Genomic DNA, 21158 nt, shown 5'->3' on the forward strand with positions numbered 1-21158 from the left:
ACAATGAAGGAACAGCAATATATTTCTAAGTCGGGATGGTGTGTGACTTGGAGGGGAACGTGCAGGTGATGTTGTTCCCATGCGCCTGCTGCCCTTGTCCTTCTAGGTGGTAGGGGTCGCGGGTTTGGGAGGTGCTGTCGAAGAAGCCTTGACTAGTTGCTGCAGTGCGGTGGTGGTGAAGGGGGTGAATGTTTAGGGTGGTGGATAGGGTGCCAATCATGCGGGCTGCTTTGTCCTGGATGGTGTTGAGCTTCTTGAGTGTTGTTGGAGCTGCACTCATCCAAGCAAGTGGAAAGTATTCCATCACACTCCTGACTTGTGCCTTGTAGATGGTGGAAAGGCTTTGGGGTGTAGGTGAGTCACTCGCCATAGAATACCCAGCCTCTGACCTGCTCTCGTAGCCACAGTATTTATATGGCTGGTCCAGTTAAGTTTCTGGTCAATGGTGACCCCCAGGATGTTGATGGTGGGGGATTCGGCGATGGTAATGCCGTTGAATGTCAAGGGGAGGTGGTTAGACTCTCTCTTGTTGGAGGTGGTCATTGCCTGGCACGAATGTTACTTGCCACTTATCAGCCCAAGCCTGGATGTTGTCCAGGTCTTGCTGCATGCGGGCTTGGACGGCTTCATTATCTGAGGGGTTGCGAATGGAACTGAACACTGTGCAATCATCAGCGAACATCCCCATTTCTGACCTTATGATGGAGGGAAGGTCATTGATGGGCCAAGGACACTGCCCTGAGGAACACCTGCAGCAATGTCCTGGGGATGAGGTGATTGGCCTCCAACAACCACTACCATTTTCCTTTGTGCTCGGTATGACTCCAGCCACTGGAGAGATTTCCCCGATTCCCATTGACTTCAATTTTACAAGGGCTCCTTGGTGCCACACTCAGTCAAATGCTGCCTTGATGAAAAGGGCAGTCATTCTCACCTAACCTCTGGAATTCAGCTCTTTTGTCCATGTTTCGACCAAGGCTGTAATGAAGTCTGGAGCCGAGTGGTCCTGGCGGAACCCAAACTGAGCATCGGTGAGCAGGTTATTGGTGAGTAAGTGCCGCTTGATAGCACTGTCAATGACACCTTCCATCACTTTGCTGATGATTGAGAGTAGACTGATGGGGCGGTAATTGGCCAGATTGGATTTGTCCTGCTTTTTGTGGACAGGACATACCCAGGCAATTTTCCACATTGTGGGTAGATGCCAGTGTTGCAGCTGTACTGGAACAGTTTGGCTAGAGACGCAGCTAGTTCTGGAGCACAAGTCTTCAGCATTACAGCCGGGATGTTGTCGGGGCCCATAGCCTTTGGTGTATCCAGTGCACTCAGCCGTTTCTTGATATCACAGAGTGAATCGAATTGGCTGAAGACTGGCTTCTGTGATGGTGGGGATATCGGGAGGAGGCCGAGATGGATCATCCACTCGGCACTTCTGGCTGAAGATGGTTGCAAATGCTTCAGCCTTGTCTTTTGCACTCACATGCTGAACTCCGCCATCATTGAGGATGGGGATGTTTACAGAGCCTCCTCCTCCCATTAGTTGTTTAATTGTCCACCACCATTCACGACTGGATGTGGCAGGACTGCAGAGTTTTGATCTGATCCGTTGGTTGTGGAATCGCTTAGCTCTGTCTATAGCATGTTGCTTCTGCTGTTTAGCATGCATGTCGTCCTGAGTTGTAGCTTCAGCAGGTTGGCGCCTCATTTTTAGGTACGCCTGTTGCTGCTCCTGGCCTGCTCTTCTACACTCCTCATTGAACCAGGGCTTGTTGGTAATGGTAGAGTGAGGAATATGCCGGGCCATGAGGTTACAGATTGTGCTGGAATACAATTCTGCTTCTGCTGATGGCCCACTGCGCCTCATGGATGCCCAGTTTTGAGCTGCTAAATCTGTTCTGAATCTATCCCATTGAAGACAAGCAGGGCTGGAAGCCACATAGGGGAAGCCTCCGTGCTAAACCCAGCCACCTACTTACTGTCCATGTTAATGGCAGTGACACACAGCAAAATCAGTATTTGTACAGCGGCCATTCAATGGATGTGGTGTTTGGAGCTGTAGTTCCCTCAGGGGTAGCTGCACAAACTGCCACTGACAAATCACTCCGATCTCTGGACATCAGCTCAGAAGGTACCGGTAGCTCCTGGCATCTGCCACATCAGTGCCACAATTGGCAGGACAGCTCAAACCCCATTGGAAAGATTCATGTCAGCCAACACCAAGGGTGACCAGTGGGGAAGGCGAAAGGAGACAGCCGACGTTGGAGACTGCGGCCTGAAGGGTACAGCTCCTCACGTTTCTCGAGCTGGATGGGTTTAATGTCAGTGTAAAGCTGCTTTGGGGAGACTCACTTCGCTCTGGTGTCAGGTTAGCCCTGACTCCAGCTTCAGGCTGAATTTACACTATTACGCTAAGGTGTCAGGCTTGGCTCAGTCGGTGACACACTCACCTCGGAGACAGAACATTGTGGGATCAAGTCCCACTCCAGAGACTTGAGCCCATAATCCAGGCTGTACTGAGGGAGCACTGCACTGTCACAGATGTAGTCTTTCGGACGTCTGCCCTCTCAGGTGGATGTACAGTAAACGCAGGCAGTGCAGTAAATACAAGCGGGTACAATAAATGCAGGCCCTATGGTAAATGTCGGCAGGTATAGTTAACGCATTGCAATAAATGCAAGCATGTACAGTAGACATAGGCGCATACGATAAATGCAGGCCCTACGGTAAGCGCAGGATTCTCTGATTAGGGGAAATAGAATGTTTGATTTGAAACGGTGACCAGCAGTCTCAGATGCCAAGATAAGAGAGAAATGGGACGAGTGGAAAAGGAAGTGAGACCAGCCAGAAGTGGTGGTTCACACTGTAAACAGTGACAGGGGAGGATGGAGGCGTTTCAGAGAGAGTTGGAGGATTTAGGATTAAACCGATGTACAAGACCTCCAAAGATAGTGATTTCAAGGTCATTTCCAATGCCGAGCACTGGGACAAGTTCGGGATTTATAGGATACATCAACCTGCAGCCAGAGGGAAAGTGTCGTAGGGTGGGTTTCAGATTCCTCGGGTGCTGGGACAAGTTCTAAGCCAGAGGAAGCTTTATAGATGGGATGGACTTTAACTAAATTGAACAGTGCCAATGTCTTCAGAGCGGATAAGCATTACAATGGGGGAGGATTTAAACCCATAACACAGGGGGAGAGCCACATCTTGGAACATTTGGGGCATGAGTAAAGAATGAATAGTGTAACAGGGAAAGGTGGTCTAGAATAGTATGCCCCCGGTGAGGATTATGGAGAGATGTAGCATTGGGCAGATAGCAGGGAGGTTTTAGAACAAGTATTGCTTTATATCACATGTAGTAATGAGACATCTAAAAATATTTTAAAAGCAAGAATATGACAGAGATTGGGGAAAGTGCAGGGAAATGTAATTAGACTAGGCAGTTCCAGTTAAAGAGGTCTGAATGACAAAAGCACGATGAGGCGAATAGCCTCCTTGTGTGCTACAAGTTTTGTGAAAGGCATTTTAAAGTTAAGGATGGTGAAAGAAAGAATAAGAAAAATTAGGCAAATTGAGGCACATGAATGGCTCATGTGTGAATTGGTAAAGCATCAGAAATAAAATTGTGGAACTCGAGGCACTAATTAGAATGGAGGGACGTGATGTTGCAGGCTTGATGGAAATTTGGCTTCAACCAGGTAGGGCTGGGAACGAACCATTCCCGGCTATGACAGGAGAGACAGAGGTGGAGGTGAACTGTTTAAATAGAGACATGATTACAGCCACAGAAAGAAAGGTTTTTATTGGGCTAGAAATCGTATAGAATGGCGAGGCAATGCTCACTGCAGCTCCTGCAAATTAACACTGACTGCGGGCTCTGTGGCATTGAATTGCTTGATTTTGAACTTTAAAAAATTGTGCGCTATCAACCCAGCCTCTGAGCAGCATGAGTTGATGCGCATGGAACAATCTGTGAGAGTAGAAGACAAACCCACAAAATCTGTCAGGAAGAGAAGTCCCTCCCACAGATTCAGGCTGCATTACTCAAGCATTAAAAGCAGACAAAAATATTCAGTGATTTTCTTTTTGGAGAAACTAGAGCCCAAGAAAGATGAGACAAAGGAAGGAGGAAAACAAATGTGGACTGACTGGATTTTTAGGAAAGCCAAACTTCATTAAAGCTGAGAGTTTTGTACTCGTGTTCCCAATTTCAAGCAGGCTACTTGGGTGAACAAGACATCTCAATGAAAGGTAAACGTAGAGCTAGAAATCTCCAGACAGCAAACAAAATGGCCTGTGGGAGACACATATCGCAAATCACATTCCAACCGTGACTCCTCACAAGTCAGGGTAGGTACCTGACAAACACTAACATTAAGGTTACACCTATCCCAGCTATGAGGCTACGGGCTCAAACAACATCCCAACTGTAGTTTCTTTTTAATTCGTTCATGGGATGTGGGTGTCGTTGGCGGGGCCAACATTTATTGCCCATCCCTAATTGCCCTTGAGAAGGTGGTGGTGAGCCGCCTTCTTGAACAACTGAGTGGCTTGCTAGGCAATTTCAGTGAACCACCACTTCTGGCTGGTCTCACTTCCTTTTCCACTCGTCCCATTACAATGGGGGAGGATTTAAACCCATAACACAGGGGGAGAGCCACATCTTGGAACATTTGGGGCATGAGTAAAGAATGAATAGTGTAACAGGGAAAGGTGGTCTAGAATAGTATGCCCCCGGTGAGGATTATGGAGAGATGTAGCATTGGGCAGATAGCAGGGAGGTTTTAGAACAAGTATTGCTTTATATCACATGTAGTATTGAGACATCTAAAAATATTTTAGATGCTTGGCCTCCAACAACCACTACCATCTTCCTTTGTGCTAGGTATGACTCCAGCCACTGGAGAGTTTTCCCCCTGATTCCCATTGATTACTAGAACTAGGGGGCATAATCTTAGAATAAGGGGCTGCTCTTTCAAAACTGAGATGAGGAGAAACTTCTTCACTCAGAGGGTAGTAGGTCTGTGGAATTTGCTGCCCCAGGAAGCTGTGGAAGCTACATCATTAAATAAATTCAAAGCAGAAATAGACAGTTTCCTAGAAGTAAAGGGAATTAGGGGTTACAGGGAGCGGGCAGGAAATTGGACATGAATTTAGATTTGAGGTTAGGATCAGATCAGCCATGATCTTATTGAATGGCGGAGCAGGCTGTGGGTCTGGAGTCACATATAGGCCAGACCGGGGAAGGACGGCTGGTTTCCTTCCCTAAAGGACATCAGTGAACCAGATGGGTTTTTACGACAATCCGGTGGTTTCATGGCCACCATTACTGATACTAGTTATTTTTTTATTCCAGATTTTTATTTAATTAATTGAATTTGAATTCCCCAGCTGCCGTTGTGGGATTTGAACTCATGACTCCGGAATATTAGTCCAGGCCTCTGGATTACTAGTCCAGTAACGTAACCACGATGCTACCGTACCCGTGCTGAAGATTTATGCTCCAGAACTAGCTGCGCCTCTAGCCAAACTGTTCCAGTACAGCTACAACACTGGCATCTACCCGACAATGTGGAAAATTGCCCAGGTATGTCCTGTCCACAAAAACCAGGACAAATCCAATCCGGCCAATTACCGCCCCATCAGTCTACTTCTCAATCATCAGCAAAGTGATGGAAGGTGTCGTCGACAGTGCTATCAAGCAGCACTTACTCATCAATAACCTGCTCACCGATGCTCAGTTTGGGTTCCACCAGGACCACTCGGCTCCAGACCTCATTACAGCCTTGGTCCAAACATGGACAAAAGAGCTGAAATCCAGAGGTGAGAGTGACTGCCCTTGACATCAATGCAGCATTTGACCGAGTGTGGCATCAAGGAGCCCTAGTAAAACTGAAATCATAAGAACATAAGAAATAGGAGCAGGAGTAGGCCAATCGGCCCCTCGAGCCTGCTCCGCCATTCAATAAGATCATGGCTGATCTGATCCTAACCTCAAATCTAAATTCATGTCCAATTTCCTGCCCGCTCCCCGTAACCCCTAATTCCCTTTACTTCTAGGAAACTGTCTATTTCTGCTTTGAATTTATTTAATGATGTAGCTTCCACAGCTTCCTGGGGCAGCAAATTCCACAGACCTACTACCCTCTGAGTGAAGAAGTTTCTCCTCATCTCAGTTTTGAAAGAGCAGCCCCTTATTCTAAGATTATGCCCCTTAGTTCGAGTAATCAATGGGAATCAGGGGGAAAACTCTCCAGTGGCTGGAGTCATACCTAGCACAAAGGAAGATGGTAGTGGTTGTTGGAGGCCAAGCATCTCAGCCCCAGGACATTGCTGCAGGAGTTCCTCAGGGCAGTGTCCTCGGCCCAACCATCTTCAGCAGCTTCATCAATGACCTTCCCTCCATCATAAGGTCAGAAATGGGGATGTTCGCTGATGACTGCACAATGTTCAGTTCCATTCGCAACCCCTCAGATAATGAAGCAGTCCGAGCCTGCATGCAGCAAGACCTGGACAACATCCAGGCTTGGGCTCATAAGTGGCAAGTAACAATGACGCCAGACAAGTGCCAGGCAATGACCATCTCAAACAAGAGAGAGTCAAGCCACCTGCCCTTGACATTCAACGGCATTACCATCGCCGAATCCCCCACCATCAATATCCTGGGGGTCACCATTGACCAGAAACTTAACTGGACCAGCCACATAAATACTGTGGCTACAAGAGCAGGTCAGAGGCTGGGTATTCTGCGGCGAGTGACTCACCTCCTGACTCCCCAAAGCCTTTCCACCATCTACAAGCCACAAGTCAGGAGTGTGATGGAATACTCTCCACTTGCCTGGATGAGTGCAGCTCCAACAACACTCAAGAAGCTCGACACCATCCAGGACAAAGCAGCCCTCTTGACTGGCACCCCATCCACCACCCTAAACATTCACTCCCTTCACCACCGGCGCACTGTGGCTGCAGTGTGTACCATCCACAGGATGCACTGCAGCAACTCGCCAAGGCTTCTTTGACAGCACCTCCCAAACCCGCGACCCCTACCACCTTGAAGGACAAGGGCAGCAGGCACATGGGAACAACACCACCTGCACGTTCCCCTCCAAGTCACACACCATCCCGACTTGGAAATATATCACCGTTCCTTCATCGTCGCTGGGTCAAAATCCTGGAACTCCCTTCCTGACAGCACTGTGGGAGAACCTTCACCACACGGACTGCAGCGGTTCAAGAAGGCGGCTCATCACCACCTTCTCAAGGGCAATTAGGGATGGGCAATAAATGCCGGCCTCGCCAGCGACGCCCACATCCCATGAACGAATAAAAAAAAGCTAACTGGCCAATGGCTGACAAAGAGAGTAAAACCCACTTACAGTGATCGCTCAAATAGTGACGAATGACAACACACCCCCAGTAAGTAAACAGACGGCAGCTGCTTCTGTCGTCACACTATTCGCTTCTTGATGACCGTCTAAGAGCTGGTCCCTCACCGGGGCCCCGCTCACTGGCGCCACGGGGCCCCGCTCACTGGCGCCACGGGGCCCCGCTCACTGGCGCCACGGGGCCCCGCTCACTGGCGCCACGGGGCCCCGCTCACTGGCGCCACGGGGCCCCGCTCACTGGCGCCACGGGGCCCCGCTCACTGGCGCCACGGGGCCCCGCTCACTGGCGCCACGGGGCCCCGCTCACTGGCGCCACGGGGCCCCGCTCACTGGCGCCACGGGGCCCCGCTCACTGGCGCCACGGGGCCCCGCTCACTGGCGCCACGGGGCCCCGCTCACTGGCGCCACGGGGCCCCGCTCACTGGCGCCACGGGGCCCCGCTCACTGGCGCCACGGGGCCCCGCTCACTGGCGCCACGGGGCCCCGCTCACTGGCGCCACGGGTTGACCTCAACTGAACTTGCTATGGTTTCCAATTCATATTGAACCAACCTCAGCGTAAGTCAGGCTGAGAGACGCAAACTTCATTCAGGTGAAATATAGTCTTTGCGCATTTCTTTAAAGACACAGTGCAATAACACATTCCTTCAACACAACCCTTGTACCTGCTGCAGATCAGAATAATAACGCAAAGTGATGTATGGCCCTCCCCAAACACAGCTCATCCAAAGGTAGCGACGCAGGTTAAAAGGCCATAAAAAAGGCAAATCTAGGGTTCATTTCTAATGGGATAGAATTGAAAAGCAAAGAAGTTATGTTAAACTTGCATAGAACCTTGGTTAGATCACACTTGGAGTATTGTGAACAGTTCTGGTCTCCATATTATAGAAAGGATATAGAAGCATTGATGATGGTGCAATAAAGAGTCACAAGGATGATACCAGAACTGAGAGGATATCCTGATCAGGAAAGACTGAACAGGCTGGGACTCTCTTCTCTAGAAAAGAGAAGGCTGAGGGTTGACCTGATAGAGGTCTTTAAGGTAATGATACGGTTTGATAGGATAGACGTAGAGAAAATCTTTCCACTTGCAGGGGAGACCAAAACTAGAGGTCATAAATATAAGATAGTCACTAATAAATCCAATGGGGAATTCAGGAGAATCTTCTTTATCTAGAGAGTGGTGAGAATGTGGAACTCGCTACCACTAGGAGTAGTTGAGGCAAATAGCATAGATGCATTTAAGGAGAAGTTAGATACATGAGAGAGAAAGGAATAGAAGGATATGCTGATCGGGTGAGATGAAGTCGGGAGGGAGGAGGCTCGTGTGGAGCATAAACACCGGCACAGACCAGTTGGACCGAATGGCCTGTTTCTGTGGTTAAGTTTCGGTCTAACCCGATGTAACTACTATCTTCATAAAAAACAACAATCCCCTTCAGTCCATAAACCAATGTGTAACTGAGTCTATATGGGTAGAACTGAAAAATAAGAAGGGAGAGATCACTTTGATAGGATTGTACTACAGACCCCCAAATAGTCAACGGGAAATTGAGGAGCAAATATGTAAGGAGATTACAGACAGCTGCAAGAAAAATAGGGTGGTAATAGTAGGGGACTTTAACTTTCCCAACATTGACTGGGACAGCCATAGCATTAGGGGCTTGGATGGAGAGAAATTTGTTGAGTGTATTCAGGAGGAATTTCTCATTCAGTATGTGGATGGCCCGACTAGAGAGGGGGCAAAACTTGACCTCCTCTTGGGAAATAAGGAAGGGCAGGTGACAGAAGTGTTAGTGAGGGATCACTTTGGGACCAGTGATCATAATTCCATTAGTTTTAAGATAGCTATGGAGAAGGATAGGTCTGGCCCAAAAGTTAAAATTCTAAATTGGGGAAAGGCCAATTTTGATGGTATTAGACAGGAACTTTCAGAAGTTGATTGGGAGAGTCTGTTGGCAGGCAAAGGGACGTCTGGTAAGTGGGAGGCTTTCAAAAGTGTGTTAACCAGGGTTCAGGGTAAGCACATTCCTTATAAAGTGAAGGGCAAGGCTGGTAGAAGTAGGGAACCTTGGATGACTCGGGAGATTGAGGCACTAGTCAAAAAGAAGGAGGCGGCATATGACATGCATAGGCAGCTGGGATCAAGTGGATCCCTTGAAGAGTATAGAGATTGCCGGAGTAGAGTTAAGAGAGAAATCAGGAGGGCAAAAAGGGGATATGAGATTGCTTTGGCAGATCAGGCAAAGGTGAATCCAAAGAGCTTCCACAAATACATAAAGGACAAAAGGGTAACTAGGGAGAGAGTAGGGCATCTTAAGGATCAACAAGGTCATCTATGTGCAGAACCACAAGAGATGGGTGAGATCCTGAATGAATATTTCACATCGGTATTTACGGTTGAGAAAGGCATGGATGTTAGGGAACTTGGGGAAATAAATAGTGATGTCTTGAGGAGTGTACATATTACAGAGAGGGAGGTGCTGGAAGTCTTAACGCGCATCAAGGTAGATAAATCTCCGGGACCTGATGAAATGTATCCCAGGACGTTATGGGAGGTTAGGGAGGAAATTGCGGGTCCCCTAGCAGAGATATTTGAATCATCCACCGCTACAGGTGAGGTGCCTGAAGATTGGAGGGTAGCAAATGTTGTGCCTTTGTTTAAGAAGGGCGGCAGGGAAAAGCCTGGGAACCACAGACCGGTGAGCCTGACATCTGTAGTGGGTAAGTTGTTAGAGGGTATTCTGAGGGACAGGATCTATAGGCATTTGGAGAGGCAGGGACTAATTAGGAACAGTCAGCATGGTTTTGTGAGAGGAAAATCATGTCTCACGAATTGGATTGAGTTTTTTGAAGGGCTAACCAAGAAGATAGATGAGGGCTGTGCAGTAGACATGGTCTACATGGACTTCAGCAAAGCATTTGACAAGGTACCGCATGGTAGGTTGTTACATAAGGTTAAATCTCATGGGATCCAAGGTGAGGTAGCCAATTGGATACAAAATTGGCTTGACGACAGAAGACAGAGGGTGGTTGTAGAGGGTTGTTTTTCAAACTGGATGCCTGTGTCCAGCGGTGTGCCTCAGGGATCGGTGCTGGGTCCGCTGTTATTTGTTATTTATATTAATGATTTGGATGAGAATTTAGGAGGCATGGTTAGTAAGTTTGCAGATGACACCAAGATTGGTGGCATTGTGGACAGTGAAGAAGGTTATCTAAGATTGCAACGGGATCTTGATAAATTGGGCCAGTGGACCGATGAATGGCAGATGGAGTTTAATTTAGATAAATGTGAGGTGATGCATTTTGGTAGATCGAATCGGGCCAGGACCTACTCCGTTAATGGTAAGGCGTTGGGGAGAGTTATAGAACAAAGAGATCTGGGAGTACAGATTCATAGCTCCTTGAAAGTGGAGTCACAGGTGGATAGGGTGGTGAAGAAGGCATTCGGCATGCTTGGTTTCATTGGTCAGAACATTGAATGCAGGAGTTGGGATGAGTTGTTGAAGTTGTACAGGGCATTGGTGAGGCCACACTTGGAGTACTGTGTACAGTTCTGGTCACCCTATTATAGAAAGGATATTATTAAACTAGAAAGAGTGCAGAAAAGATTTACTAGGATGCTACCGGGACTTGATGGTTTGACTTACAGGGAGAGGTTAGACAGACTGGGACTTTTTTCCCTGGAGAGTAGGAGGTTTAGGGGTGATCTTATAGAAGTCTATAAAATAATGAGGGGCATAGATAAGGTAGATAGTCAAAATCTTTTCCCAAAGGTAGGGGAGTCTATAACGAGGGGGCATAGATTTAAGGTGAGAGGGGAGAGATACAAAAGGGTCCAGAGGGGCAATTTTTTCACTCAAAGGGTGGTGAGTGTCTGGAACGAGCTGCCAGAGGCAGTAGTAGAGGCGGGTACAATTTTGTCTTTTAAAAAGCATTTGGACAGTTACATGGGTAAGATGGGTATGGAGGGATATGGGCCAAGTGCAGGCAATTGGGACTAGCTTAGTGGTATAAACTGGGCAACATGGACATGTTGGGCCGAAGGGCCTGTTTCCATGTTGTAACTTCTATGATTCTATGAGCTACAGAGACCAGAACGTCCCAGTTCAAAGCCCAGCCTGTGTTGAACTAGCTAATCTCAGCCAAGGCAGTAAAATTGCCCGCAGCATCCGAGTTAGGGATTGGAAATTTGGCCAGGGTTTCCGCCCCTGATTGGCGAGAACAGGATGTGGCCTAGTTGTGACTTCTCCACAATAGCCTGCAAACACTCACTGCCTCGGCTCACTCATGAAGGATGGCCTATCTTCCAAGGAATGAGGGGCCAGGCAGACAAGCGGACTTTATTCAGATTCTAGCAAAGCTTTTGTGTGTCTCACAGGAGAGTGACTCACAAGATGGGAGGGCATGGAGTGTGGACAAGACCTCTGCCTCTGAAGTGAGTCCAACATTGGCTGATTCAGAGGAAACAAACAGCTGCTGAAATAAGTAGAAGCAGGGAGGGTAGGGGCTCAGGAATCAGCACTCTGGCAGTTACTGTTTACAATGCGCAATCACTGAATTTTATAGCAGAGAAGGAAGCCATTCATGCCTGTGCTGGCTTTCTGAATGAGCTGTCCATTCAGTCCCACTGTCCTGTCCTTTTCCCCATTTGGCCCATTGCCCCATGTCCTCGCTCAGAAAGAGCTCTCCCTTTAGGCTCATTCCCCATTCATCCCATTTCCCTTTACGCACTCTCATAGGAATAGGAGGAGGCCATTCAGCACCTCAAGCCTGTTCTGCCATTCAATTATATCATGGCTGATCTCTATCTTAACTCCATTTACCCACCTTAGTTCCCCGTAACCATTAATACCCTTGCCTAACAAAAATCTATCAATCTTAGTTTTGAAATTTTCAATTGGCCCCCAACCTCTACATCTTTCTGAGGGAGAGTTTTCCAGATTTCCACTCCCCTTTGTGTGAAGAAATGCTTTCTGACATCACTCCTAAACAGCCTGGCTCCAATTTTAAGGTTATGCCCCCTTGTTCTGAACTCACCCACCAGAGGAAACAGTTTCTCTCTATCTACCCTATCAAATCCTTTAATCATCTTAAACACCTCAATTAGATCACCCCTTAATCTTCTAAACTCAAGGGAGTACAAACCTAGTCTACGCATCCTGTCCTTATAGTTTAACCCTTTTAACCCCAGTATCATTCTGGTGAATCTGCACTGCACTCCCTCCAAGATCAATATATCCTTCCTGAGGTGTGCTGCCCAGAACTGAACACAATACTCCAGATGGGGTCTGACCAGAGCTCTGTACAGCTGGAACATAACTTCCACCCCTTTGTATTCCAGCCCTCTCGAGATACAGGCCAATATTCCATTAGCCTTTATCATTATTTTTTGTACCTGTCCAGTAGCTTTTACTGATTTCTGTACTTGAACCACAAACTCTCTCTGCTCATCCACAGTTCCTCACTGTTCACCATTTAGAAAATACCCTGATTTATCTTTCTTAGGTCCAAAGTGGATGACCTCACACTTTCCCACATTGAACTCCATCTGCCAGTTTTGCCCACTCACTTAATCTCTCAATGTCCTAACTTTCTGCTCCCAGCTACACTATTTTCTGTGCCACCTAACTTAGTGTCGTCAGCAATCTTGGATATTGGACTCTCTATTCCTTCATTCAAGCCCAGTGAGCGGTGTACAGATCTCCAATCCAAGGGGACAAGTCTATCTTTAATCTCATAAGTTTCTCCATCATCATTTTTTACTTATATTGAATCTAGTAAGTTCCCCCCTTGATTTTATTTTTAGTTTTCCTTGTTTCTCTGGTACTTTATCCTCATCCTCTACTGCGAAGACCAATACAAAGTAGCTATTTCCGTTGTTTAAAAAGGGAGAATAATTACAGGCCATTCAGCCTGACCTCGGTGGTGGGCAAATTATTGGAAAAAATTTTGAGGGATAGTATAAACCGTCATTTAGAAAGGCACGGATTAATCAATTAGTCACGGATTAGTCATGGATTTGTTATGGGAAGGTCGTAACTTGATTGACTTTTTTGAGGGGGTAACAAGGAGGGTCGACGAGGATAGCGCCTTTGATGTAGTCTACGTGGATTTTAGCAAGGCTTTTTACAATGTCCCACATGGCAGACTGGTCAGAAAAGTAAAAGCCCATGGGATCCAAGTGAAAGTGGCAAATTGGATCCAAAATTGTCCCAGTGGCAGGAAGCAAAGGGTAATGGTCGATGAGTGTTTTTGTGACTGGAAGGCTGTTTTCAGTGGGGTTCCGCAGGGCTCAGTACTAGGTCCCTTGCTTTTAGTGGTACATACCAATTATTTAGACTTAAATGGAGGGAGCACGATTGAGAAGTTTGCAGATGATAACAAAGTTGGGCATGTGTTTGATAGAGAGGAGGAAAGCTGTTGACTGCAGAAAGATATCAATGGACAAAAAAAGTGTCAAATGGAATTCAATCCAGAGATGTGTGAGGTAATGCATTTGGGAAGGGAGTACACAATAAATGGGAAGATACTGAGAGGTGTAGAGGAACAAAGGGACCTTGGTATACACGTCCACAGATCCCTGAAGGTAGGACAGGTAGATAAGGTAGTTAAAAAGGCATACGGGATACTTTCCTTTATTAGCCAAGGCACAGAATATAAGAGCAGGGAGGTTATGCTGGAACTGTATAAAACATTAGCTAGGCCACAGCTTGAGTACTGCGTACAGTTCTGGTCACCACATTACAGGGAAGATGTGATTGCACTGGAGAAGGTGCAGAGGGGATTTATAAGGATGTTGCCAGGAGTGGAGAATTTTAGCTATGGGGAAAGATTGGATCGGCTGGGGTTGTTTTCTTTATAACAAATGTAAGGAATCTTACAACACCAGGTTATAGTCCAACAGTTTTATTTGAAAATCACAAGCTTTCGGAGGCTTTCTCCTTCGTCAGGTGAGTGTGGGATTCCTTGAAAGTTACCACATATATAGTCAGAGAACAATGCCTGGTGATTACAGATAATCTTTCCAACTGCCCGTTATCAAGGCAATCAAAGGAGTTGAATAGTGTTCAGACAGAGAGACATTAGATACAAAACTACGGAATATACAAACAGCCAGAACCAAAGACAGAGAGAGAAACATCCGAAAGGAAGAGGAAGAGAAAGAGAGAGAATGACCAGTTGTATTAAAAACAGATAACTTTTTTTTCTTGGGTTCATGTCACGCTACACGTAACCCACCAGCGGAAAAAAAAGTTATGTTTTTAATACAACTGGTCATTCTCTCTCTTTCTCTTCCTTTCAGATGTTTCTCTCTCTCTCTCTCTCTCTCTGTCTCTGGTTCTGGCCGTTTGTATATTCAGTCGTCTTGTATGTAATGTCTCTCTGTCTGAACACTATTCAACTCCTTTGATTGCCTTGATAACGGGCAGTTGGAAAGATTATCTGTAATCACCAGGCATTGTTCTCTGACTATATATGCGGTAACTTTCAAGAAATCCCACACTCACCTGACGAAGGAGAAAGCCTCCGAAAGCTTGTGATTTTCAAATAAAACTGTTGGACTATAACCTGGTGTTGTAAGATTCCTTACATTTGTCCACCCCAGTCCATCACCGGCATCTCCACATCATTCTTTATAACAGAGGAGGCTGAGGGGAAATTTAATTGAGGTGTATAAAATTATGAGGGGCCTAGATAGAGTGGATAGGGAGGACCTATTTCCCTTGGCAGAGAGGTCAATAACCAGGGGGCATAGGTTTGAAGTAATTGGTAAAAGGATTAGAGGGGAGTTGAGATAGAAGCAGAGGCAGAAACCCTCATCGCATTTAAACATACTTGAATGTGGACTTGAAGAGCCGTAACCTACAAGGCCATGGACCAAAAGCTAAAAGTGGGATTAGGTTGGATATCTCTTTTTCGGCCGGCACAGACACGATGGGCCAAATGGCCTCCTTTTGTGCCGTAAATTTCTATGGTTCTATTTAGTAAGTCAGCCATTTCCTGATTTCTAATTATATTACCTGCATTACCTTTGCTGTTCTTTATATCTCTCTGTCTGCAGGATCTCTACTGTTCTTTGCTTTCGTATTAGCTCTCCCGTCAGATCCTACGGAAAGCTTAGAGGAGTATACAAAGTGCGGGGGTGAAGTTAAAAAGGAATTTAGGAAAGCAAAGAGAGGGCATGAAAAAATATTAGCAGGTAAAATCAAAGAAAACCCAAAGATGTTTTATAAATACATTAAGATCAAGAGGATAACTAAGGAAAGAGTAGAGCCTATGAGAGACCAAAAAGGTAAACTATATGTGGAGGCGGAAGATGTGGGTGCGGTTCTTAATGAATACTTTGCGTCTGTCTTCACAAAGGATAGGGATGATGCAGGAATTGAAGATAAGGAGGAGGAGTGTGAAATATTGGATGCGATAAACAAAGTGAGAGAGGAAGTATTAAGGGGATTAGCATCTTTGAACGTAGATAAATCACCAGGGCCGGATCAAATGTATCCCAGGCTGTTAAAAGAAGCCAGGGAGGAAATAGCAGAGGCTTTAACAATCATTTTCCAAACTTCAACGGATACAGGCGTAGTGCTGGAGGATTGGAGGACTGCTAACGTTGTACTGTTGTTTAAAAAGGGAGGGAAGGATAAACTGAGTAATTACAGGCCAGTCAGTCTAACCTCGGTATTGGGCAAATTACTGGAATCAATTCTGAGGGACAGGATAAACCGTCACTTAGAAAGGCACGGACTAATCAAGGACAGTCAGCACGGATTTCATATGGAGAGGTCGTGTCTGACTAACTTGATTTAAGTTTTTCGAGGATGTGACATGGAAGATCGATGAGGGTAGCACAACTGATGTAGTCTACATGGATTTTAGCAAGGTCCCACATGGCAGATTGGTCAAAAAAGTAAAAGCCCATGGGATCCAAGGGAAAGTGGCAAATTGGATCCAAAATTGGCTCAGTGGCAGGAAGCAAAGGGTAATGGTCGATGAGTGTTTTTGCGACTGGAAGCCTGTTTCCAGTGGGATGCCGCAGGGCTCGGTACGAGGTCCGTTGCTTTTTGTGGTATAAATTAACGATTTGGACTTAAACGTAGGGGGCATGATTAAGAAATTTGCGGATGACTCAAAGATAGGCCATGTGGTTGATAGTGAGGAGGAAAGCTGTAGACTGCAGGAAGAATATCAATGGACTGGTCAGGTGGGCAGAAAAGTGACAAATGGAATTCAATCCGGAGAAGTGTGAGGTAATGCATTTGGGGAGAACAAACAAGGCAAGGGAATACACAATAAATGAGAGGATACTGAGAGGTGTAAGAGAAGTGAGGGACCTTGGAGTACATGTCCACAGATCCCTGAATGTAGCGGGACAGGTAGATAAGGTGGTTAAGGCGGCATATTGAATACTTTCCTTTATTAGCTGATGCATAGAATATAAAAGCAGGGATGTTATGCTGGAACTGTACAAAACACTGGTTAGGCCACAGCTTGAGTACCGTGTACAGTTCTGGTCACCACATTACAGGAAGGATGTGATTGCACTAGAGAGGGTGCAGAGGAGATTTACGAGGTTGTTGCCAGGACTGGAGAATTTTAGCTATGATGACAGATTGAATTGAGGTGTACAAAATTATGAGGGGCTGAGATAGAGTGGATAGGAAGGACCTATTTCCCTTAGCGGAGGGGTCAATAACCAGGAGGCATAGATTTAAAGTGATTGGTAGAAGGATTAGATAGGAAATGAGGATAAAAAATTTTCACCCAGAGGGTGGTGGGGGTCTGGAACTCACTGCCTGAAAGGGTGGTGGAGACAGAAACCCTCAACTCATTTAAAAAATCCCTGGATGTGCACCTGAAGAGCCGTGACCTGGAGGGCTATGGACCAATTGCGGGAAAGTGGGATTAGGCTGGGTGGCTCATTTCACAGCCCATGTGGACACGATGGGCCGAATGGCCTCCATCTGTGTCGTAAATTTTCTATGATTCTATGATCCATTCCGCATTCATCCCATCACCCGGTGCCTGTGCACTCTCCCTGAATCAGCTAACCCCTTAGAACAATTCCCTGCCCTTTTCCCATTTTGCCCATCGCCCCTGTGCCATCTCTCTGAAAGAACTCTTCATTCTTCTTTTTTTATTCGTTCACGGGATGTGGGCGTCGCTGGCGAGGCCGGCATTTATTGCCCATCCCTAATTGCCCTTGAGAAGGTGGTGGTGAGCCGCCTTCTTGAACCGCTGCAGTCCGTGTGGTGACGGTTCTCCCACAGTACTGTTAGGAAGGGAGTTCCAGGATTTTGACCCAGTGACAATGAAGGAACGGCGATATATTTCCAAATCGGGATGGTGTGTGACTTGGAGGGGAACCTGCAGGTGCTGTTGTTCCCATGCGCCTGCTGCTCTTGTCCTTCTAGGTGGTAGAGGTCGTGGGTTTGGGAGGTGCTGTCGAAGAAGCATTGGCGAGTCGCTGCAGTGCATCCTGTGGATGGTACACACTGCAGCCACAGGTGCGGCCAGTGGTGAAGGGAGTGATGTTTAGGGTGGTGGATGGGGTGCCAATCAAGCGGCTGCTTTATCTTGGATGGTGTCGAGCTTCTTGAGTGTTGTTGGAGCTGCACTCATCCAGGCAAGTGGAGAGTATTCCATCACACTCCTGACTTGTGCCTTGGAGATGGTGGAAAGCTTTGTGGAGTCAGGAGGTGAGTCACTCGCCGCAGAATACCCAGCCTCTGACCTGCTCTCGTAGCCACAGTATTTATATGGCTCGTCCAGTTAAGTTTCTGGTCAATGGTGACCCCCAGGATGTTGATGGTGGGGGATTCGGCGATGGTAATGCCATTGAATGTCAAGGGGAGGTGGTTGGACTCTCTCTTGTTGGAGATGGTCATTGCCTGGCACTTATCTGGCGCGAATGTTACTTGCCACTTATGAGCCAAGCCTGGATGTTGTCCAGGTCTTGCTGCATGCAGGCTCGGACTGCTTCATTATCCGGCCTTGTTTAATTTACTAAATTAAGTTTAGTTTTTTTTTTAATTTAGTTTTATGCTGCAAGTTACTTCGCCCACAGTCCCAAACACTGACCTTCCCCAATCCGACACACCGACCTTCCTTAATCCCCCCACACTGACCTTCCCCAATCCCCCACACTGACACACTGACCTTCCCCAATCCCCACACTGACCTTCCCCAATCCCCCACACTGACCTTCCCCAATCCCCCCACACTGACCCTCCCCAATCCCCCACACTGACCCTCCCAATCCCCCCACACTGACCCTCCCCAATCCCCCCACATGACCCTCCCCAATCCCCCCACACTGACCCTCCCAATCCCCCCACACTGACCCTCCCCAATCCCCCCACACTGACCCTCCCCAATCCCCCCACACTGACCCTCCCCAATCCCCCCACACTGACCCTCCCCAATCCCCCCACACTGACCCTCCCCAATCCCCCACACTGACCCTCCCCAATCCCCCCACACTGACCCTCCCCAATCCCCCCACACTGACCCTCCCCAATCCCCCCACACTGACCCTCCCCAATCCCCCCACACTGACCCTCCCCAATCCCCCCACACTGACCTCCCCAATCCCCCCACACTGACCCTCCCCAATCCCCCCACACTGACCCTCCCCAATCCCCCCACACTGACCCTCCCCAATCCCCCCACACTGACCCTCCCCAATCCCCCCACACTGACCCTCCCCAATCCCCCCACACTGACCCTCCCCAATCCCCCCACACTGACCCTCCCCAATCCCCCCACACTGACCCTCCCCAATCCCCCCACACTGACCTCCCCAATCCCCCACACTGACCCTCCCCAATCCCCCCACACTGACCCTCCCCAATCCCCCACACTGACCCTCCCCAATCCCCCCACACTGACCTTCCCCAATCCCCCCACACTGACCTTCCCCAATCCCCCCACACTGACCTTCCCCAATCCCCCACACTGACCCTCCCCAATCCCCCCACACTGACCCTCCCCAATCCCCCCACACTGACCCTCCCCAATCCCCCCACACTGACCTTCCCCAATCCCCCCACACTGACCTTCCCCAATCCCCCCACACTGACCTTCCCCAATCCCCCCACACTGACCTTCCCCAATCCCCCCACACTGACCTTCCCCAATCCCCCCACACTGACCTTCCCCAATCCCCCCACACTGACCTTCCCCAATCCCCCCACACTGACCTTCCCCAATCCCCCCACACTGACCTTCCCCAATCCCCCCACACTGACCTTCCCCAATCCCCCCACACTGACCTTCCCCAATCCCCCCACACTGACCTTCCCCAATCCCCCACACTGACCTTCCCCAATCCCCCACACTGACCTTCCCAATCCCCCCACACTGACCTTCCCCAATCCCCCCACACTGACCTTCCCCAATCCCCCACACTGACCTTCCCCAATCCCCCCACACTGACCTTCCCCAATCCCCCCACACTGACCTTCCCAATCCCCCACACTGACCTTCCCCAATCCCCCCACACTGACCTTCCCCAATCCCCCACACTGACCTTCCCCAATCCCCCCACACTGACCTTCCCCAATCCCCCCACACTGACCTTCCCCAATCCCCCCACACTGACCTTCCCCAATCCCCCCACACTGACCTTCCCCAATCCCCCCCACACTGACCTTCCCCAATCCCCCACACTGACCTTCCCCAATCCCCCACACTGACCTTCCCCAATCCCCCCACACTGACCTTCCCCAATCCCCCCACACTGACCTTCCCCAATCCCCCCACACTGACCTTCCCCAATCCCCCCACACTGACCTTCCCCAATCCCCCCACACTGACCTTCCCCAATCCCCCCACACTGACCTTCCCCATCCCCCCACACTGACCTTCCCCAATCCCCCCACACTGACCTTCCCAATCCCCCCAACACTGACACACTGACCTTCCCCAATCCCCCACACTGACCTTCCCCAATCCCCCCACACTGACACACTGACCTTCCCCAATCCCCCACACTGACCTTCCCCAATCCCCCCACACTGACACACTGACCTTCCCCAATCCCCCACACTGACCTTCCCCAATCCCCCCACACTGACCCTCCCCAATCCCCCCACACTGACCCTCCCCAATCCCCCCACACTGACCCTCCCAATCCCCCCACTGACCCTCCCCAATCCCCCCACACTGACACACTGACCTTCCCCAATCCCCCCACACTGACACACTGACCTTCCCCAATCCCCCCACACTGACCTCCCCAATCCCCCACACTGACACACTGACCTTCCCCAATCCCCCCACAGACACACTGACCTTCCCCAATCCCCCCACACCGACACACTGACCTTCCCCAATCCCCCCACACTGACACACTGACCTTCCCCAATCCCCCACACCGCCACACTGACCTTCCCCAATCCCCCCACACTGACACACTGACCTTCCCCAATCCCCCACACAGACACACTGACCTTCCCCAATCCCCACACAGACACACTGACCTTCCCCAATCCCCCACACTGACACACTGACCCTCCCCAATCCCCCCACACTGACCTTCCCCAATCCCCCCACAGACACACTGACCTTCCCCAATCTCCCAAACTACCATGACCTTCAAACCCTCTCAGCTATCACTCAAGGTCCCTAACCCTCCCTATTAGCACCAGCTGATTGGATCATGTAGCCAAGTGTTGAATTCCAATCAGCGCCCCGAAGACTCACCCACAACCATCAGCGTGAACTCAAACCCCGTTTCACTGACCTTCCTGTAGACCTGGTTGGGGAGGTTTGA

General features: G+C 48.7%; 1 protein-coding gene across 1 annotated transcript in view; it reads right to left on the minus strand.

Moving 5' to 3' along the window:
* LOC137333450 (septin-7-like) overlaps positions 1-21151 on the minus strand; it is a 162223-nt gene extending 141072 nt beyond the window's left edge. The window contains exon 1 of the mRNA XM_067997600.1: positions 21089-21151. Coding sequence (XP_067853701.1) covers positions 21089-21098 — 10 coding nt within the window. The 5' untranslated portion in view covers positions 21099-21151. The remainder of the gene's footprint in view (positions 1-21088) is intronic.
* Positions 21152-21158: the final 7 nt, after the last annotated feature.

This window comes from Heptranchias perlo, chromosome 16 (assembly GCF_035084215.1).
Source record: "Heptranchias perlo isolate sHepPer1 chromosome 16, sHepPer1.hap1, whole genome shotgun sequence".
Lineage (NCBI taxonomy): Eukaryota > Metazoa > Chordata > Chondrichthyes > Hexanchiformes > Hexanchidae > Heptranchias > Heptranchias perlo.